The 18,746-nt window shown below is 43.4% G+C and overlaps 1 protein-coding gene and 1 non-coding gene across 11 annotated transcripts in view; both read right to left on the bottom strand.

Moving 5' to 3' along the window:
• RBM33 (RNA binding motif protein 33) overlaps nt 1–14,615 on the bottom strand; it is a 110,773-nt gene extending 96,158 nt beyond the window's left edge. For 7 of the 10 annotated variants that reach the window (XM_010804693.4, XM_010804694.4, XM_024991293.2 and 4 more), the window contains exons 1-2: nt 12,666–13,106; nt 2,437–2,515 (exon numbers count right to left, since the gene is read on the bottom strand). In XM_010804693.4, coding sequence (XP_010802995.1) covers nt 2,437–2,515; nt 12,666–12,768 — 182 coding nt within the window. In that variant the 5' untranslated portion in view covers nt 12,769–13,106. Of the gene's footprint in view, nt 1–2,436; nt 2,516–9,495; nt 10,810–10,922; nt 11,110–12,665; nt 13,107–14,120 lie in introns of those variants that run through there. The other 3 variants (XM_059886006.1, XM_010804700.4, XM_024991295.2) reach the window with 3 other exon arrangements.
• Nucleotides 707–779, bottom strand: TRNAG-GCC (transfer RNA glycine (anticodon GCC)). Its single transcript has one exon. It is a non-coding gene; the product is annotated as a tRNA-Gly (tRNA).
• Nucleotides 14,616–18,746: the final 4,131 nt, after the last annotated feature.

The following is an 18,746-nucleotide window of genomic DNA, read 5'->3' as shown; positions in this document are numbered from 1 at the left end:
GACAAGAACTATTCACACTGGAAAGGGCAAGGAAAATTAGAACCCTGTCTCACACTATAAACAAAACCCAGCTCCATCATAGCAGAAAGCCAACTAATGTCATGACAGCCAAAATAAATTCCCACTGAACAAATACTGGGGCAATTCAAGCATTAATAAGAAAACAATCATAATGGGTTATAAAATCGCACATGCAGTATTTAAATCTATGAATTCAAAATGGTTCAAAAACAAAACACCTCTGGAAGATGCTAAGGAACTGACCCATTATTTTGAAAACTTAAAGAATCAAGCACTTACTCTATACCTCAAAAGAACCAAGTATAATTACAGAATTATCACAACAGAAATGAGGAGGAATGACAGAATGAGAGCATCACCACCTGGACCATCTAACAGCTGGTAACAGGGCAACAAAAAGCTAACAGAACTGTTACTCCTGCTGGAGGAACAACACTGCAGAGCCCCTAACTTATGGGATTTGCATCTTTTGCACTCAAATCAAACTGTAAGAGAGAACACAGAAACATACCCACAATACACATGTGTATATACCTGTAATATATATGAAAGCGTAAAGTGTTAGTCACTCAGTCGTGTCTGACTCTTTGCGACCTTATGGCCTATAGCCCACCAGGCTCCTCTGTCCATGGGATTCTCCAGGCAAGAATACTGGAGTGGGTTGCCATTCCCTTCTCCAGGGGATCTTCCTGACCCAGGGATCGAACCCGGGTCTCCTGCATGGCAGGCAGATGCTTTACCGTCTGAGCCACCAGAAAACTATATATACATGAGACAGACAGCGAAGTGTGAACACTAATAAGACACTCATGTTAAGTGACTTAGGATAGAACTCTACTATGGCTATACTTGTAAATCGTTTATTTTTTAGAGAGACACAATCTGGTGTGTTTTCGGATGAAATTATGCCTGTGATCATAGATACACAACCGAGCTACATACTGATGCTGCTGAAGCTGAAGGGCGGAACGCTACCTACACTGTACTCGTCTACTTCCATGTACACTTCAAATTCCAAGTGTAAAAAATCAATCAATCTCAGGTAGATTATATATGTAACTATTAAACACACACACACACACTTCAAAGCTTTCCTAGGAACACAGAGAATACAGAGTAGGGAAGAATTTCTTACCAACATAAGGCAGAAAGCAGCTAGACTGACATCACGTACCTCCTGCAGAGATGCCCTCAGGAAGGCCACAGGGTCACCAAAAGGCGCTCCTGACCAAAAGCACATCCTGAGTCTAGTCCCAAGGAGACACCAGCAAACCCACACTGAGGGCTGGTCCACAGGGAAATGGTGCACCCTCTTCAAAAAAGTCAGAAGTCATTAAACACAAAGGCTTTACAGAGCCTTTACAGAAGCCTTTAAAGACAGAATTCTTCCAGACGAAGAAACAAGGAGGAGAAAAAGAAACTCACTTTTACTAAAAAGGACGTTATTTGGACTACTGACAAAACCTAGGTGACCACTGCAGATTTGGAAGCGGCATGACACCTGCAAACCACTGTCAAATGGTGCAGGAAAGAACAAAGTGTTCTATGTGTGTGTGTGTGTGTGTGTGTGTGTGTGTGTGTGCGCGCGCCTGTGTGTGTGTGCGTGTGTGTCTGTGTGTGTGTGCGTGCCTGTGTGTGTAAAATGAGTGAGAGGAAGATAACATAAACATGACGCAAAGCAACCCTAAGTCTGATCGAGGAAGCCTTGCAAGAATTTCCGTGTTACTTTCACATCTTCCTGTAAGTTTGAAAATGATTTCCAAATATATTTTTCCATCTTCACTAGTCAGAAATATATAAAACTAAATTACAAGATACCCGGCTTCCCTGGTGGCTCAGTGGTAAAGAATCCACTAACAGGGGAACAGGTTCAATCCCTGGTCCAGGAAGATCCCACACGCTGCAGAGCAGCCAAGCCCAAGCACCACAACTACTGAGCCTGTGCCCTGGGGCCCAGGAGCAGCAACCACGAGCCCAGGTGACATTTACTGAGGTCCACACACTGAGAGCCCGTGCTCGGCAGCCAGAGAAGCCACCGCAACGAGAAACCGCACGGCGCAGCTGGAGGGCAGTCCTTGCAGCGATGCAGCATGTGGAGGAACTCTGTTGTTACTGTTGTTGCGGGCACAGAATTACTCCAAATAGCTCCGAGTGCCCACCAACTCAACACTGTCACTGGATAAACACACAGACAGCTCCACTGGCAGCCGGAGGCAGCACCGCCAGGGGAGGAGCTCCGCACAACGCCTTCCGCCTGGAACACCCACCCCTGCCCTTCTTTAGCCCAGTCAGGCAGACCTACTCAGGAAAGAGCATCGGCGGCTAACAGTGTTCTCAGGGAAGAGCTCTGCCCGGCCTAGCGGCAGAAGGAGATGAGCCAGCAAGGGCCCTGCATGTAACCAGGGGGGTCCGCACCTGTCCCAGTCCTCGTCCGCAGCTCTTCTCCTCCAGGACCGCTCCGCACCCGGCTTATCAAACTGGTCAAAGTCATCATCTGTGAGAGAGAGGCCATGAGTCAGTCTTACTCAATTTAAACAGATACATTATATATTGAAACAATGTTTCTTTGAGGGATTCCCAATAGGACATTCTAAAATATTAAGCAATTACAAATGTTGTTTGTTTGTTGTTTAGTCACTAAGCCAGGTCCATGGACTACAGCCCCCCAGTCCCCTGTCCATGTGATTTCCCAGGCAATAATATTGGAGTGAGTTGCCATTTCCTTCTCTAGGGGATCTTCCCAACCCAGAAATCAAACCCACATCTCCTGCATTGGCAGGCAGATTCTTTACCACTGAACCAACAGGGAAGCCCATAAATGCTTAATAAAAAAAAGCCCATTTTTATTAATTAAAATATTTTAAACTACACATCTACCTAAAGAAAATCAATTTATTGAACATTCTTAGGCATGAAAGCTCGCTGATAGAACAGTTAGAGGGGTGCAACTGACCCCTGCATTGCTCAAGGGTCAACTGTAATAATAAAGCTAAAAATCAATCCTAGAAAGAAAACTGAAAATGCACAAGTACATGGAAATTAAACAACACACTTCATCAACCAATAGGTCAAAGAAGAAATAAGAACCAGGGAAATAAGAATATACTTTGAGGAAAGTGAACACAAAAATACAACACACCTAAGTTTATGGGATGCAGCAAAAGCAGTACATGGAAGGAACTTTACTGCCTACGCTAACGAAGACAGACCTCAAATCAACAGCCTTACTTTAAGTCCTGAGGAACTAGACAAAGAGGAGGAAATTAAACCCAAGATTGCAAAAGAAAATAAAGATTAGAGCAGAGGTACATGAAACAGACTAGAAAAACAAAACATACATGTATAAATGATTTTTTAAAAATTAGCATATAGAACTCAACAATATATTAAAAGGATACCCCACATCACAATCACATGGATTTATCCCAGGAATGAAGGGTTCATTCAACATTCAAAAATCAGTACTTTTTAAAAATCAATGTAACAGACCATATTACAAAGTAGAAAATTACATTATCATCTCTACATAAGGAGGAAAATCAATTTAAAAGTTAATCAAAACCGAATATCCACATTCCTAAAAACTCTGAATAAATTAAGTATAGAAGGGACTTTCCCCAAGCTGATCAAAGGGCATCTGTATAGAAAAACTACAGCAACCACCCCAAGTAAAGAGTCAATGCTTTCCTCTAGAATCAGGAACAAGATGGGGCTGTGACTCCTAACACTGCAACTCAGCACTGTAATCCAAGTTCTACCTAGTGCGACCAGACAAGGAAAAACAAAAGGAGCTCAGACTGAAAAGGAAGAAGTAAAAAACCACCATTCTTCACAGCAAACATCATCAGCTATGCAGAAAATCACATGGGATCTATGGGAAAAAAGTACAAAAACTAGTAAGTGAACTGAATTAGGCTGCAAAATATGAGATCAGTTTTAAAAAGTCAACAATTTTTTTTTTACATACAAGGAATGAGCAACTGGAAATTAAACAACAAATCCTTGCAGTAACATAAAAATAGGAAATACATACTAGAGATAACCATAATATAAAAAAACGAGAAAGACCTGTAAATTAAGGACTATGAAACACTGCTGAGAGAAACTAAATACCTAAAGTGCAAAATCACCATAATTCCCCAAAGGAGACGAGAATGATTGCAAATGTGGGCAACCTTCTGCTTGGACAAAAGTACAATAAGCAAAGAAAAAAACAAACACACACCTGATAAAGCAGAAAACAAAACATACTTTCTTTCCACTTGGATTATGGAATGCAAAACCAGATAAAAAAGAACCCTAACTCAAAATCCTAAGAAACAAACCAAGACCTTGAACTCTGTGTGCCTGTTCTTATTCCTCTCACATTTTCTGCATCATTTTCCTTCTGTTCTCATTTGGAATGTAGACAAGTCCTTTTTAAGTTTCTGTCTGTCATACTGAGTAGAACCAAGAAAACAGAATGTGCCCACACTAGTCCACAGTTTCACAGGAAGAAAGCACAGCACTGGATCCCAAGGGGAAGAGTGGTCTGCATCTTGAAATCTAGAAACCCCAAGGCCAAAGGTTACACTAGACATACATGCTACTGAGGGAATCAGTGTTCCCCATCAGCAAGACTAGAAACAGTTACTGGAATTTTTACACTTTTCAATTACACAGCAATTAGGTCTCTGTAATGAACACAAGTCTTCTACTTAGCATTCTTATTACTTCCTCATCTTTTCCAGGAACCTGGAATTTAAGATTAGAAACTTTATACAATACTTGTCTGGAACAGGGTTCCACCAACTGTCTAATCCAAGACCCAGCAAACTACAGCCCCCATACGTAGGCTCTGCTACCTGTTTTAGTCCAAATTTAGCCACTGCCCGATTTCTGTAAAAACGCTTTTATTGGAACACTATATGCTAATTCAGTTACACACTGTCTACAGCTCTCAAGCTACAAGCGAAGAGCAGAGAATTGCAACAGAAGCCCTATGACCTGCAAAATCTAAAATATTTACCATTTGGCCCTTTACAAAGTTCTCCTGTCTTTGCTCTAGTCCAAAGGTTCTCAACCTTCTTTTTTGCCTCGACACCATTCTCATGTATACACCTCATATTCTGAATCACTGACTCAAAATTCCGTATTTTATAGGTGAGGAAATCCAGACCCTTTATTTAAACAGTATTTATTTAAACTTTATAGTAATGAGAAAAAAGAATCAAACTAACATTCAAGAACTTTCCAAGTAAGCATATTTGTCTTACAAAATAACTCAAATTCTGAGTAACCACCAGGCAAATTTTCAGAAAGAGCCCATACATTATGTTGCTTGAAAAATAATTTGTAGTCTTGTTTTAAAACTCTCTTATTTGCATGGGACCCTGGACAGGTTTCCCTAAAATAAACTCTGTACTTTGCTTCCGAAGTGTGGTACACACTGACCTGTTTGCCTGTCTTACAACTCAATCTTCTCTCCCTGTGTTTGGGAATCAATCAGAGTCCTGAAAGAAGACAGGGCTCTGCCTTCTGATATGCAAGCCATAAAAGCTAGACTCTTGGGTGCTCTGTTAGCCTGAGGAACCTGGGAAAGGAAAATGGTCTGAGCTCAGCCAACTGAACGTTCCCATCATGACTGAGAATCTAGAGGAAACAATGCCCCACTTCTTTGCCCAAGAATCTAGACCCTCTTTCTAAAAGTGAAACCTTCTAAAATGCTAATGGTTAGTTGCTAACTTCGTGAAGTGTAAGGAAGAAATGTCACAAAAAGGGACAAAGTCCTTCCAGTAACTGCTGCTCTTCCTTCCACAGAGAGAAGCCACAGCTATGCTGAGACTGTGGTCCCCATCACTCTACACAACAGGGCAGACAATGCAAGAAATACACTTCCCAGAGCCTCCTTCCCTGTGCGCTTCCGAGTTAGAGAACGCAAGGCAAGGCAGTCACAGGAAGTCTGAGTCACAATTATCTCAGTTACTCTCATGAGACAGGCACAGGACGGACAGACAGACACACACACCCCCTCACAGATATGAGGTTCTCATAAGTCAGAATGGGCTACTGAAAACCATGCGTGGCTCCGGGCTGGCAGGGGCTGTGACGGTCAGAGGGGGCCTCTTGAGACTCAACACCATCAGAAGTCAGCACCCAGTGCTGCAGACTGAGACTGACCACTGACGCTTCCACAAGGGTCTTCAGTTGCAACAGCCTCCAGACGAACTCTGAACCATCAGGCTCTGGTCCTCAGACTAAGTGCTCCTGACCACCAAGGGTGGATGATGCTGTTCAGCCGCTCAGTCACGCCAGACTCTTTGCGACCCCACGGACTCCCCTGCCAGGAGTCCATGAGCACACCAGGCTCCCCTGTCCTTCACTTCCTCCAAGAGTTTGCGCTAACTTATGTCCACTGAGTCGGTGATGCTATCCAAGGGTTGTAGAAGCCTCTAACTGCTGTATTAAAAGCCTTCATACTTGGAGTGCTAAGGCATGACTTCCTTCCTAACTGAAATAAGACTAATAATAAAACTTCAAATAAGTCTAGCACTACTGAAGCACTGAAGAGAAGCTTCATTGTACTTCAACAAGTAGCTATATTCATTTTCTCATTTAATCCAGCCCCATACTCTCCTTTTACAGATGTGAAAACTAAGACTAACCAAAAATTAGTAAACAGCAAAATCAGATTTAAACTCAGGTCTACCAAACACTAAGTATAACGCTCTTGAGTTTATTGAGGAAGCAACTATAGTAACAACTGGGCTTCCCTAATAGCTCAGTTGGTAAAGAATCCGCCTGTAATGCAGGAGACCCCGGTCCAATTCCTGGGTTGGGAAGATTCTCTGGAGAAAGGATAGGCTACCCACTCCAGTATTCTTGGGCTTCCCTTGTGGCTCAGCTGGTAAAGAATCCACCTGCAATGTGGGAGACCTGGGTTTGATTCCTGGGTTGGGAAGATCCCCTGGAGAAGGGAAAGGCTACCCACTCCAATAGTCTGGCCTGGAGAATTCCATGGACTGTATAGTCCTACAGTCCATGGAGTTGTAAAGAGTCAGACACGATTAAGCGACTTTCACTTCACATAGTAACAAACCCTCTGATACATAAAAATATTAAAGGGTAGCTAGCCATAACTTCCTCAGTCTTTAGGTAGAAAGATCACTAATCCATGGAACCTACAAAATTATGAAGGCAGAATCAACTATTAACCTATTAACCTGCAGCTGGAATCCTGTGGCCTATAAGGAACATGCTATCTTTGAATTATGTTGTCTTTTTTTTTTTAATCAACTTGATTCTCAACATTTTAAAAATATAACTATATGTAACTACCAGAGTTACAGCTTCTCTCAAAAAACAAAAAAATCTTATCAAAAGATCTGGAAAGTAGACCCACACTTTGGTGTAGCTAAATCAGTGAAGATATGCGGCACCCAGCCAAACAGGAACAACATTTCTGCTTCCATAAGAAAAGGAACTGAGGAGGAAGTGGCAGCCGGAGCCTGTGCAGAAGCCCCGCCAGCAGCCGCAACCCTGCCCGGGGCCCAGACCGCCCTGACCCTGACGCCTGATATTCCACAGCCTGAGCTGCCCAGCTCTTTCTGAGTCTGTGAACTGCCAAAGCACCTATCCTTCCAAAAGATTCTCAATGAACTGCTTCATCATGCTCATGCTTTGTATATAAACAAAGCATCAAAATTCAATAACAAGGATTTCAGAAAGTGAGAACAGAGAAAAAGAGAGTAAAACAGTACCCCAAGATAATTTCCCAGAACCGAAGGACACACATTTCCAGACCAAAGTATCCACCAAGTGCAGTACAAGAAACATAATTCGACCTATGCTAATGAATTCTGTAACAATGAGGAGGAACTGTGAAAACCTTCCTGGAAGAGAAAAAAGGTCACACAACTGATGAAGAATCAGAATGTCATCAGACTTCTCAAGAGCAGACCTAGACGCCAGAAAACAACACAGCAGTACCAGCAAAACTCTGAGGAAAAGGGATCTAAGTCACAGCTAGACTTGAAGACTCGACCCTATCAGTCAAGTGTGAAAATAAGACTTCATTCAGACATGCGTGGGTTTTCAAAAAATTTACCTTCAACACACCCACTGAGGAAGCTGAAACGTTTAACTCTATCATTTGTTATACTGAAAATATAAACATAAAGAATAATTTTTCCAGAAAAAATTATCAGAATTGACCCGTGGATTTAAAAAAGTTAAACAGACCAATAATAAAAACAAAAAAAAAACAAAAATTAAACAGGCAACAGACCCAAATGGCTTTGCAGACAAGAGTTCTTTCAACATTTAAGAGAGTTTTACAATATCCAGAAAATTTCACAACTCATTCAAGGCAGTTAGCCTATCTTACAAAAACACAGAAGAGCACAAAGAAAACTATAAGCCAATCTCTCTTATGATCAGACAGTCCTAAAATGAAAAGCAACCGAACACCAAAAAGAACAAAACCTGAACAACCAGAAGACTGTGAACCCAAGAATGTGTGGCTGATTCAGCACTGGACATCTATCGATACATCACAGTAAGGTATTAAAGAGGGGCCTCACGGGACTTCCCTGTGGTCCAGTGGCTAAGACAGCCCACTGCCAGTGCACGATTAGATCCGCAGTCAGGAAACTAGGTCCCACATGTCACTGCCTTCCGACTCTCGTAATCCCACAGATCGCAGCCTGCCAGGCTCCTCTGTCCATGGATTTTCCAGGCAACAATACTGGAGTGGCCTGCCATTGCGTTCTTCAGGGGATCTTCCCAACCCAGGGATGGAACCTGCATCTCTGGCTTGGCAGGTGGATGGAGTCTTTACCACTGGCCGCCTGGGACACTAGATCCCACGCTGCAACTAAAATCCCACACGCCAGGAGGAATATCCAAAATCCACGTGCCGCAACTAAAACCTGGTGCAGCCAGGTAAAGAAACAGGAACGAATAATAAAAAGCAGGGACCTCATGATCACGGTGCAGAAAAAGCATTTGATAAAATCAAAACCCTAATTCAAAATACACACTTTTTTAGCTAAACAAACAGCAACTATCAGAAACCTACAGCAAGCACCATACGCACTGGTAAAACATTAAACGAACATTCGTTAAACTCCTAACAAGGTGGCAAGATAGAGATGCCTGTCGTCAGCCCACTACCAGACATTATATAGAAGGACTTGACAATGAAAACTTCTAGAACAAAAAGTACAAGAAGAAGAAATGAGACATAAATACTGGAACAGAGGAGACTGCAGATACAGCAGTCTGAAAATCTAAAGCATCAAATATTAAATCAAAATTCCAGTAAGCCAATTATATATAATGACCAAAAAAAGAAAATAGTTTTTCTATGGTAAACCAGCAAAAAATTCCAGAATACTGTATGATAAAAAAAATTGTACCATCCACAACAACAAATACAAAATATCTAGGAATAACACTAACAAGAAAAATAGAACTACATAAAGAAAATCTTACGAAGGTTAAGTTCCATTTGCTGTTCGGTTGTTAAGTCTCGTTCAACTCTGCGATCCCATGGACTGCAGCACACCACGTTTCCTGTTCTTCACCATCTCCCGGAGTTTATGGATACTCATGTCCATTGGATCCATGATGCCATCCAGCCATCTCATCCTCTGTCACCCTCTTCTCCTGCCCTCAATCTCTTCCAGTATCAGGGTCTTTTCCAATGAGTCGGCTCTTCGCATCAGGTGGCCAAAGTATTGGAACTTCAGCATCAGTCCTTCCAATGAATATTCAGCGTTGATTTCCTTTAGGATGGACTGGTTGGATCTCCTTGCAGTCCAAGGGACTCTCAAGAGTCTTCTCTAACACCACAGTTCAAAAGCATCAATTCTTTGACACTCAGCTTTCTTTATGGTCCAACTCTCACATCCGTACATGACTTCTGAAAAAACCATAGCTTTGACTAGACAGATGGCAGAGATCCTTTCTCCTCTGGAAGTTACCTTAGTAAAACTGTTTTCGTATCTGCAATCTCTTCTATTCCAATATTTATATAACCCAACCTCTTAGATCAGTGTTTAGCATGGAGGAAATACTCAAAAATGTGGTAGATGACTGATGGACAAAAAAGAGCTTGACAGTGAGACATTCTTATTGCTGAATGAAAAAATACATATTGTAAAAATATCCATCGTCCCCAAGTTGCATTGTGTGTGTGCTAATCGGGTCTGATTCTTGGCAACCCCATGTACTGTAGCCCACGAGGCTCCTCTATCCATGGAATTCTCCAGGCAAGAATACTGGAGGGGGGTGTCATTTCCTCCTCCAGAGGATCTTCCTGACCCAGGGATCAAACTCATGTCTTCTGCATTTCCTGCATTGGCAAGTAGATTCTTTAACACCTTGGAAACCCCAAATGCATTAATAAACTCAATGCAACGTCAAAGAATTTCAGCAGAATTCTTTATAGAATGTGACAATTCTGAAGTTTATTTTAAATGCAGAGCTAATCAAGAAATTTCTGAAAAAAATTCTATAATGTATATAGACAAACACATACTATGAAACAGTAATTTTCTAAAATTATGAGAATTTAAATACATCACAAAATGGAAAAGAAAGAATTCAATAAGGAAAGCTATGACAAACCTAGTGTATTAAAAAGCAGAGACATCATTTGGCTGACAAAGGTCCATATAGTCAGAACTATGGTTTTTCCAGTAGTCATGTACAGATGTGAGAGCTGGACCACAAAGAAGGATGATCACCAAAGAATTGATGCTTTTGAACCATGGTGCTAGAGGTGAGTCTTGAGAATCCTTTGGACTGTAAGAATATCAAACCAGTCAATCCTAAAGAAAATCAACCCTGAATATTCACTGAAGGACAGATACTGACGCTATAATACTCTGGCTATCTGAGGCGAACAGCAAACTCACTGGAAAAGACCTTGATGCTGGGAAAGAATGAAGGCAGAAGAAGGGGGCGGCAGAGGATGAGATGGTTGGATGGCATCACTGACTCAATGGACATCAATTTGCGCAAACTCCAGGAGATAGTGAAGGTCAGGGGAGCCTGATGTGCTGCAGTCCATGGGATCACAAAGAGTCGGACATGACTTGGTTACTGAACAACAAAAGAAAGAATGACAATTTAAATATATCTTAAAATAGAAAAGAAATAATTCAATAAATTGTATTAAAACTGTTAGAAGCCCTAAATTCACACAACATCCAAAATAAAATTCCATGTGGAATAAAAGCTAAACATAAAAAAGCACAGACATAAAATGTTAAAAGCACAGGGGAACTCTTGGCATGGGGATAACGTTAGGAAAAAAATTTTACAAAAACAAGTGACAAGAAAAAAAATCTGAACAAGAAGATACATATATAAATGAATCACTTTGCTATAAACCAGAAACTAACACAACTTTGTAAATCAACTAGACGTCAATATAAAAAATATTTTGGCGGGAGGGGGGAAGAGGGGGTCACCATTCCCTGGTGACCTAGTAGTTATGATTCTAGCCTTTAACTACCTTGATCTCAGGTTACCCCAGTCAGGTAACTGAGATCACACAAGCCATGAGAAGAAGCCAAAAAAAAAAATTAAAGTGACATTTTTCACAAGGTAAAATTTTAAAGCTTCCATAATCAAAAGCTTAAAAAAACAAAAGGAATTGGCAACCCACTCCAGTATTCTTGGCGGGAAAATCCCACAGGCAGAGGAACCAGGAGGTGGCAGAGAGTTGGACACAACTGAGCGACTTCACTTTCACTTTTCATAGGGCAAGCCAAATTTTAAAAAAAGTCTATAATCCTAACATAATACACAAAGAATTCTTTAAAATGATAAATCAACCACTCAATAAAAAAGACAAATTATATAAACAATTCACAGAAAAATAAATGTAATACATGAAAAGATGATTAATTTCAACAGATCTGGGAAATACAAATTACAACACTGAGGCTATTTTCCTGCCTAAACAAAGATTCTCAAAGCATGGGGCAACTATCCTTTCATACAGTAGCATTGGAAAGATAAAGTGGTACCAGCTTTTTTGAGGATAACTTGAAAATAGCTACCAAAATTTAAAATATATGCAGCTTATTTCCACTTCGGGAGTTATCAAACCTCCAGAAATATTTGCTTCAGCACATCACGATTGTGTCTGTAGATGTTTAGTGCAGAATCTTCCACAGCAGTGAAAAAGGACATATAACTGAAATGTCCATCAATATGATATCGTTAATCAATAAATGGTGGAACCACATAACTCTCACCTACTAACACAGGAGAGATTGCCAAGACCTACTATTAAGTGAACAAAGCTAATTGGGGAACACTACATGACTCCATTCATACCATAAAAGGCAACACTGCTGTAAATGTGCAACTTAAAATGCACAGAAAAGGGTAGCTGCCAAGTATTTATTGACCATATACTACATGCCAGGAACCTGGAATACACAGCAGGTGTAACAGGCAGCATTACTTTCCTCAAGGGGCTTGCAGGCTACTGGGGAAGAGAGAGTAAAAAAAGAAGCGATCAGGTAACCAAATACAATCACAAACTCCACAAATGTTCGAGAAACAAGGTTGCCACAGAATAAGAAACAAGGTTGCCACAGAATCAAGATATCTGAGGGAGGCACATAAGCAAGAGGCGGACATACTTGAGACACAAAGAAGAACGCTCAGGGAAGCCTCCAGGAGCCTGAGACCCAGGCGATGAGGAGCTGGCTGACAGGAGTTGGCTGAGGCTGGGGGCTGAGCCATGCACGACTCAAACGAACCTTAGTAAGCAGCCTGGCTTTAGTCTAAGAACAATGGGAGAACAGATGTGCATGACAAAATGGAAGGGAAAACTCCAAATCATCAAGGATGAAGCCTAATCCTCTAAAACGGCAATTCTCAAAAACTTTCTGGATTCAAACTTATTAGAGGACATCACCCAGCTTTTATGTCAATTGCATTCATTGGTATTTGCCATTTTCAAAACATGAGAAACTTGAAAAAACATGCAAGCACACATTACATTAGCCATCAGTACGATAACGTCTTCACGTGTGATACATACAGCCTCTGGAAAACTCCTCTGCAGTCACGTGGAAGAGTGAAACATGCCAGGCTACATTAGTATTACTAATGAAAACAGTTTTGACCCAGGAGTATCCAGACTACCTACCTCTTGAAAATGATACAAAACTCCAGCAAGTAAACAATAAGTAAAGCAAATATTTTCAAACTCTAACTAGAAAGCCTCGGGGGGAACCACGTGACAGAAAAAAGGCATGCACAAATCATATTGCCTGAAGTCACATTTCAGCGCTGGTCTCTTAGGTTTTTCTATTTTGCCATAGGAACTCTTCGATACTTTGGCCAAAACTCCTAGACAGGATCGCTACAATGTAGCCTTAAATCAGCATTATTACTGAAGAGTATATAGCAGAATGGCCTAACGTTTCAATAATGAGAACTCCGCCCGAATGCAGGTGGTGTTCACCCTTTTCCACCTAAGGGTCCCCTTTATCAGTTTCCGAACAATCAGAAAACTCACTTCCAAGTGTTTTACTCATATTAAAAACAAACAAAAAACTTCAGTCAACAAAAATGTGATTTCAAGCAGAAAGTGATTTTGCCTGAAAAAATCAGGTTAAGGTGTGAGTTAGGTGCTCTGCCAAACTTATCTATGGTTGGAAGACAAGACAAAAAACTGCCGTTTCTGCCCCAGTTCCACCCTCTGCAAGACGCTGACAAGCAAGCACTAATGGGTCCGGATTCAGACAACCGAGGAGTTCAGGTAAATTACAGCAGTCGCGGGAGGTTCTTTTTTCAGACTCCTTACTCTCTGAAATGCCCCGCAAACACCTTCCCTCAGGTCCGTGCGCCTCAGCCAGGTCCAGTAAGGGGCTGGAAACCACGCCGAGCCCTCCCGAACGACCCCAGCGGGGCCGCGACCCTCCCGAGCGCGCCCGGCGGCGGCCGCTGTCCCCCCGGGCAGGCAGCCCGCCGCCTCAGGACAAGGACACCAGAGACCCCGACCCCCCCGAGCCTCCCGGGGGCACTACGACGGCCGGGAGCGGCCCGCAGCCGCCGCCGCCGCCTCCCGCGCGCGGCCGTTCATTTACCTCCGGCGCCCGCTCCTCCGCCCGCTCCCAGGGCGGCCGCCATGGTGCTCGCTGGGCCCGGCCTTCAGCCTCGCCCCACCAAGCCAGCTGGGGGGGGCCGCCGGGCCAGCCGGGGCCCGGGGACGCGCGGCGGGGGGCGGGGAGGACGGGGGACGGGGGCGGCTGGCCGGGCCTGGGTGCCGGAGGCGGCGCGGCCGGCGGGTGGGGGCCCTCCGGCCTGCTCCTCCGCAGGAAGAAAACAACAAACTATCGCAACATGGCGGACGGCTCGCCTGCCGCCGCTGTGCACGCCGGGATGATGGCGGCCGGGAGGCGCCGGCGCGGGCCCTTCCCGCCGGCCGCGGCGGCTCCTGGCCGCCCCCGGGGAAACAAAGGCCGAAGGTGGAAGGCAAACTCGCAAGCGGCCGCCTCGCTGGGCTTCCAGACAGCCCAGTGTTGAACGCGGGGGCCGGGGCGGTTGCCGGCCGTAGCGCGGCCCGAGCTCTGTCGTAAGGCGTTTTGCAGCAGTTGGCGCCGAGCTTTACGCCCGGCGGAAGTCCCGTTGGAAGTGGGAGAGGCCCAGCGCCCCGCTACGGGGCGGCAGCCGGGTTTCTGTGTTTGGACTGTGAGGCGCGGGCTGGGGGCGGAGTCACGGCGCTAGGGGCCGACGCGTGGGGCGAGGGCGGGCGGGGCGGCGCCCGGCTGGCGCTCTGCGGGCTGCGGGGCGGCGGCAGGTTCGCTGAGCGGGTGGGCCCTGAGACTGTTAGACTGCGCTGAACGAGAGCGCGAGAGGAGCGGGAAGGGTTGAGAGCGTGGTGCTAACGAGTGACAGAAAGGGCATCAGGGTGCGGAGGAGGCTGAGGGCTGCTGGGGGGAAGGCGTCTGAAGACGGCTTCTCACTCGGCGGGTGGGTGGGGTGAATGTAGCTAGGCCTTTAAGTACAGACGAGCTACTGACGTTGGTGCAAGAACAAGGAATGTGAGAAATATGGGGAAAGAAATGGGTCATTTTAGCTAGGAAGAGAAGGCCGAACATAGGCGCAGAGATGCCAAAGGACTTCATATGAATCCTCAAGCAGTACTCGTGGACGCTCTTAGGAGAAAAGAATGCTTTATGGTGGAAAAGCCTAGAAAACTCCGCCTTAACTGATGATAGTAAACGTTTTCCCGTAACGGAGTAAATCAGAATTTTGTGCCACCTGAAAGGATGCAACAGGAAGAAACAGTGTCACTCCGGTGGTAATCCAGTCGCAGATACGTAACTGAGTCTAACCTTGAAGAAATAAGGACAAAAAAAATTGAGGGACGTACCACAAAGGTCTTCCGAAGTGTTGGAAGTCACGCAAGTCAAGAAAAGACTGAGGAATTTTTTCAGATTGAAGAAAAAATAGACATGACAGCTGAATGCAATGCATGATTCTGAACTGGATCCTTCACGCTAATGAATATTATTGGAACAATTTGCAAAAATCAGAGTCTGGAAATAAGATGGGAGTTACGTAGCAGACTTCACTTCCTTATTTTGATGATTGCACGTACTATGCAGGAAGAAAGTGTTTGTTGGAAATACTATTACAGAGTCCACGTTTGTGTTTCTTGCTGCCTGGCAGGCCAATAAATCAAGAGGCAAGGTGTTGGGGCAAAGACTAACACTTGATTTGGAAAGCCTACAGACCCAAGAAGATGATGGACTAGTGTCCCAAAGAAGCATGTGTTAGAATTCAGGCTTCTTTTATATTAAAGGGAAGGAAGTGATGATTACAAACTAGAATCCTTTGTTCTTGCAGCTCTCTGCAAAGGTCTGGTTACAGTGTTTCTATAAACCACCCCAGCAAGACAAATGTTACTCTCTGTTCTGCCACTTTTTTATCTCTACACAAACGGCAAAGTGCTATACTGTTAAAGGTCAGATCCTTGAGAATGGGCTGTCCTGAATAGTTCAGGCTATAGGCAACATTCTTAACTACAGCAAAAACAATAGAATACAAAGATTAACAGAAACAGACCCGACATGGACTCAAGATTTTTTCTTCCTTCTTACAAAAGTACCTGATGGCACATCAAGTCAGGAACTTATTCTCAAATGGTTCAGAATAAAAGGGTTCTACTCTATATGAAACTTCTGGAAAATTCTAATTGCTTCAAAACAGTGTAGCACAACTAACACAACACTGTGAAGCAGTTGTACTCCAAGTTAAGGTTTAATGAGAGAACCAAAGAGTAGATTGTTTGTGATGATGGTCTCACAGGTATATACACATACCCAAACATATCAAATTGTATACATTGAGTTTATGTCATTTTTTTGTATATCAATTATAACTCAATAAAACTGCAAAAAAAATTCATTGTTGAAGTAAAAAATGCAAAAGAGGAGTTAAACAGAAAAGAGACTTGAGAAAATTAAAGACAGGAAAAGATTTCCCAGAATATGCCACAAAAGTGGGGGATGGGGGTGGAGGGACAACATGAAGGAGAGGTTTGAACATTTGAAGCTTGGAATGAAAAAATCAAATTCATGAGAAATTGCATTGCAAAAAGTAGAGAAAAAAGAGAACGGAAAAGAGGCAATGTTTGACAAGAGATGGAAGATACAAACCCACAAATACAGGAGGCATAACAAATACAAGCAAGAAAAATAAAGCCACACCTAGACGTATATGATGAAACTGAACAGCATCCACAAAGGCGATCTTAACACAGACATAAAGAAACTGCTTCTGGCCATGATGGAGACATAGGGACAGACTCCCCTCACTCCATAACTTGAAAAGACGCATTTGAAAAAACAAAATTGCTTTCCGACATTGGGCCACAGGCAGCACAAGCCTGTGGGCACTGAGAGAAAGGAAACCTTATAATCGTCCAGCTTTCTGCCTGGAAACAGTTTCTGGACCATGAGGCAGGAGAGGACACTCAAATAAAACACAACTGTCTTAAAGACTTGAGGAGACAGACCAGAATTTAGAGGGGCTAACATGGGACATTGTGGGGGGTGGTAGTGCAGATGATGCAGCAATGCTTAGGAAGAGCTCCAAGAATCCACACAGGGACACCTTGAATGTGCTGCTGTGTGGAGAAATCCCATGAATATCAACAGAGGACCAGAACAACCAGAAAGCTATCAACTGAACCGTTCTTGGAGCTCAGGCAGAGCTGGGCAACGTTTAAACTTCAACCACCCAGAGGGGGTAACCCTGGCTGACCACCCAGGACCTTCAGAAAGATCCAAGAAGGGTCCATGCATTAGAACTAGGACAAAGGAGCACTAAATCTCCTAAAAAACAACTCTTGAAATGGTTTATGCTAATCAGCACATAATTTAATGGCCCACCAGAACAAACTTCAGTTTTCTTTAACAAAAAACCAACCTAGCCCTCAATAAAGTAAAATTCACAGAGGCCAGCATTTAAAGAAAAATTACTAATGAAAGGAAGAAGCAGGAATATATGACCAATACCAGGAGAAAAATTAATAAACAGAAACATACGTAACAGAGACAACAGAATTATCAGCCCAGGGATTTCTAAGACTTGATATAAATATGCTCAAGGGCTTAAGGTAAATGGGACCCTAATGAGGAAGGACAGAGAATATATGAAGTGGAACTTCTAGAGGTGAAAATGCAATATTTGAAATTAAATACTCAGTGGAGAACAACAAAAGCAGATTAGAAATTTCCAGTTTCATCTCAGATATACAGAGAGCTGCAAATAACATCACTGCCAAGCTCATGACAATAAAAAATTACAATCAGTGGCAATTTTCTCAATCCATCAGAGAACCGAAGGGTTCCAAAGCAGCCGACGGAAAATGGAGACACAGACATCTACAAGGAAGAACAGGACCTGGGCCTTTGCTTACCTGCAGCAGACAAGTCAAGGTATCTTAGAAGCTGGAACTAAGATTCAGCTAAAAATGTTCAGTGACATCTAAAGTCCACACGTGGGCTAACATGAGAGTAGGAAGCCCCTCAGAGCTGCAGAGGCAGAAAGACCTGCACCATCCTGCAGGCTTCTTCTCCACGAACCGCATCAGGCGTTGACCAGAAAGATGGGCAGAGTCCTGGGCACAGCCCTTGTGTGGGCTGAGAAAGGGAACAGCCACCACACACACCTACACACACACCTACACACACTCCTCTTCTTCCCCCGAAAATAAACTGTAATCTTCAGGGCAGAAAAGCAACAAAAGCGTGGCCTTGAGGAAATAGGGAACCCATTTTCACTGTGGGAAGGGGACAGAGAAAGAAAAAGCCCTAGCTTTTTTGGTTGTTGTTCAATCACGCTTCAGAAACATGTTTAAAATGTCGATCTGGACAGTGCTCATGGGCATCACAGCTGGCAGTGGCTGGCCTCCCAACCTTGTTACCGTCTTCCTTTGTTGTTTTAACAGAGAATGAAACGACACTCACAGGGCTCCCCCACTACCAAGCGGTCCACCCAGGAGACCTTCCAGTCTGATCCCTCCCCCACGTTGTGGAGAGCTTTGTGCAGTTACTGTACAGTATGAATAATGAAACTGAGATCTGTGTAAAAGCAGAAAGAAAAACAGTGCTCCTGGAAATGGGAATGTTACCTTTCTAAATTAATTCTTCTAGCCGCTTATAAATCGAACTCATCTTTTCCTGCTGGTCCCTGTTACACCT

This window comes from Bos taurus, chromosome 4, assembly GCF_002263795.3.
Source record: "Bos taurus isolate L1 Dominette 01449 registration number 42190680 breed Hereford chromosome 4, ARS-UCD2.0, whole genome shotgun sequence".
NCBI classification, from domain to species: Eukaryota; Metazoa; Chordata; class Mammalia; order Artiodactyla; family Bovidae; genus Bos; species Bos taurus.
Note: the sequence above shows the minus strand (reverse complement) of the source record. Positions and strands in the feature narration are given on the sequence as shown.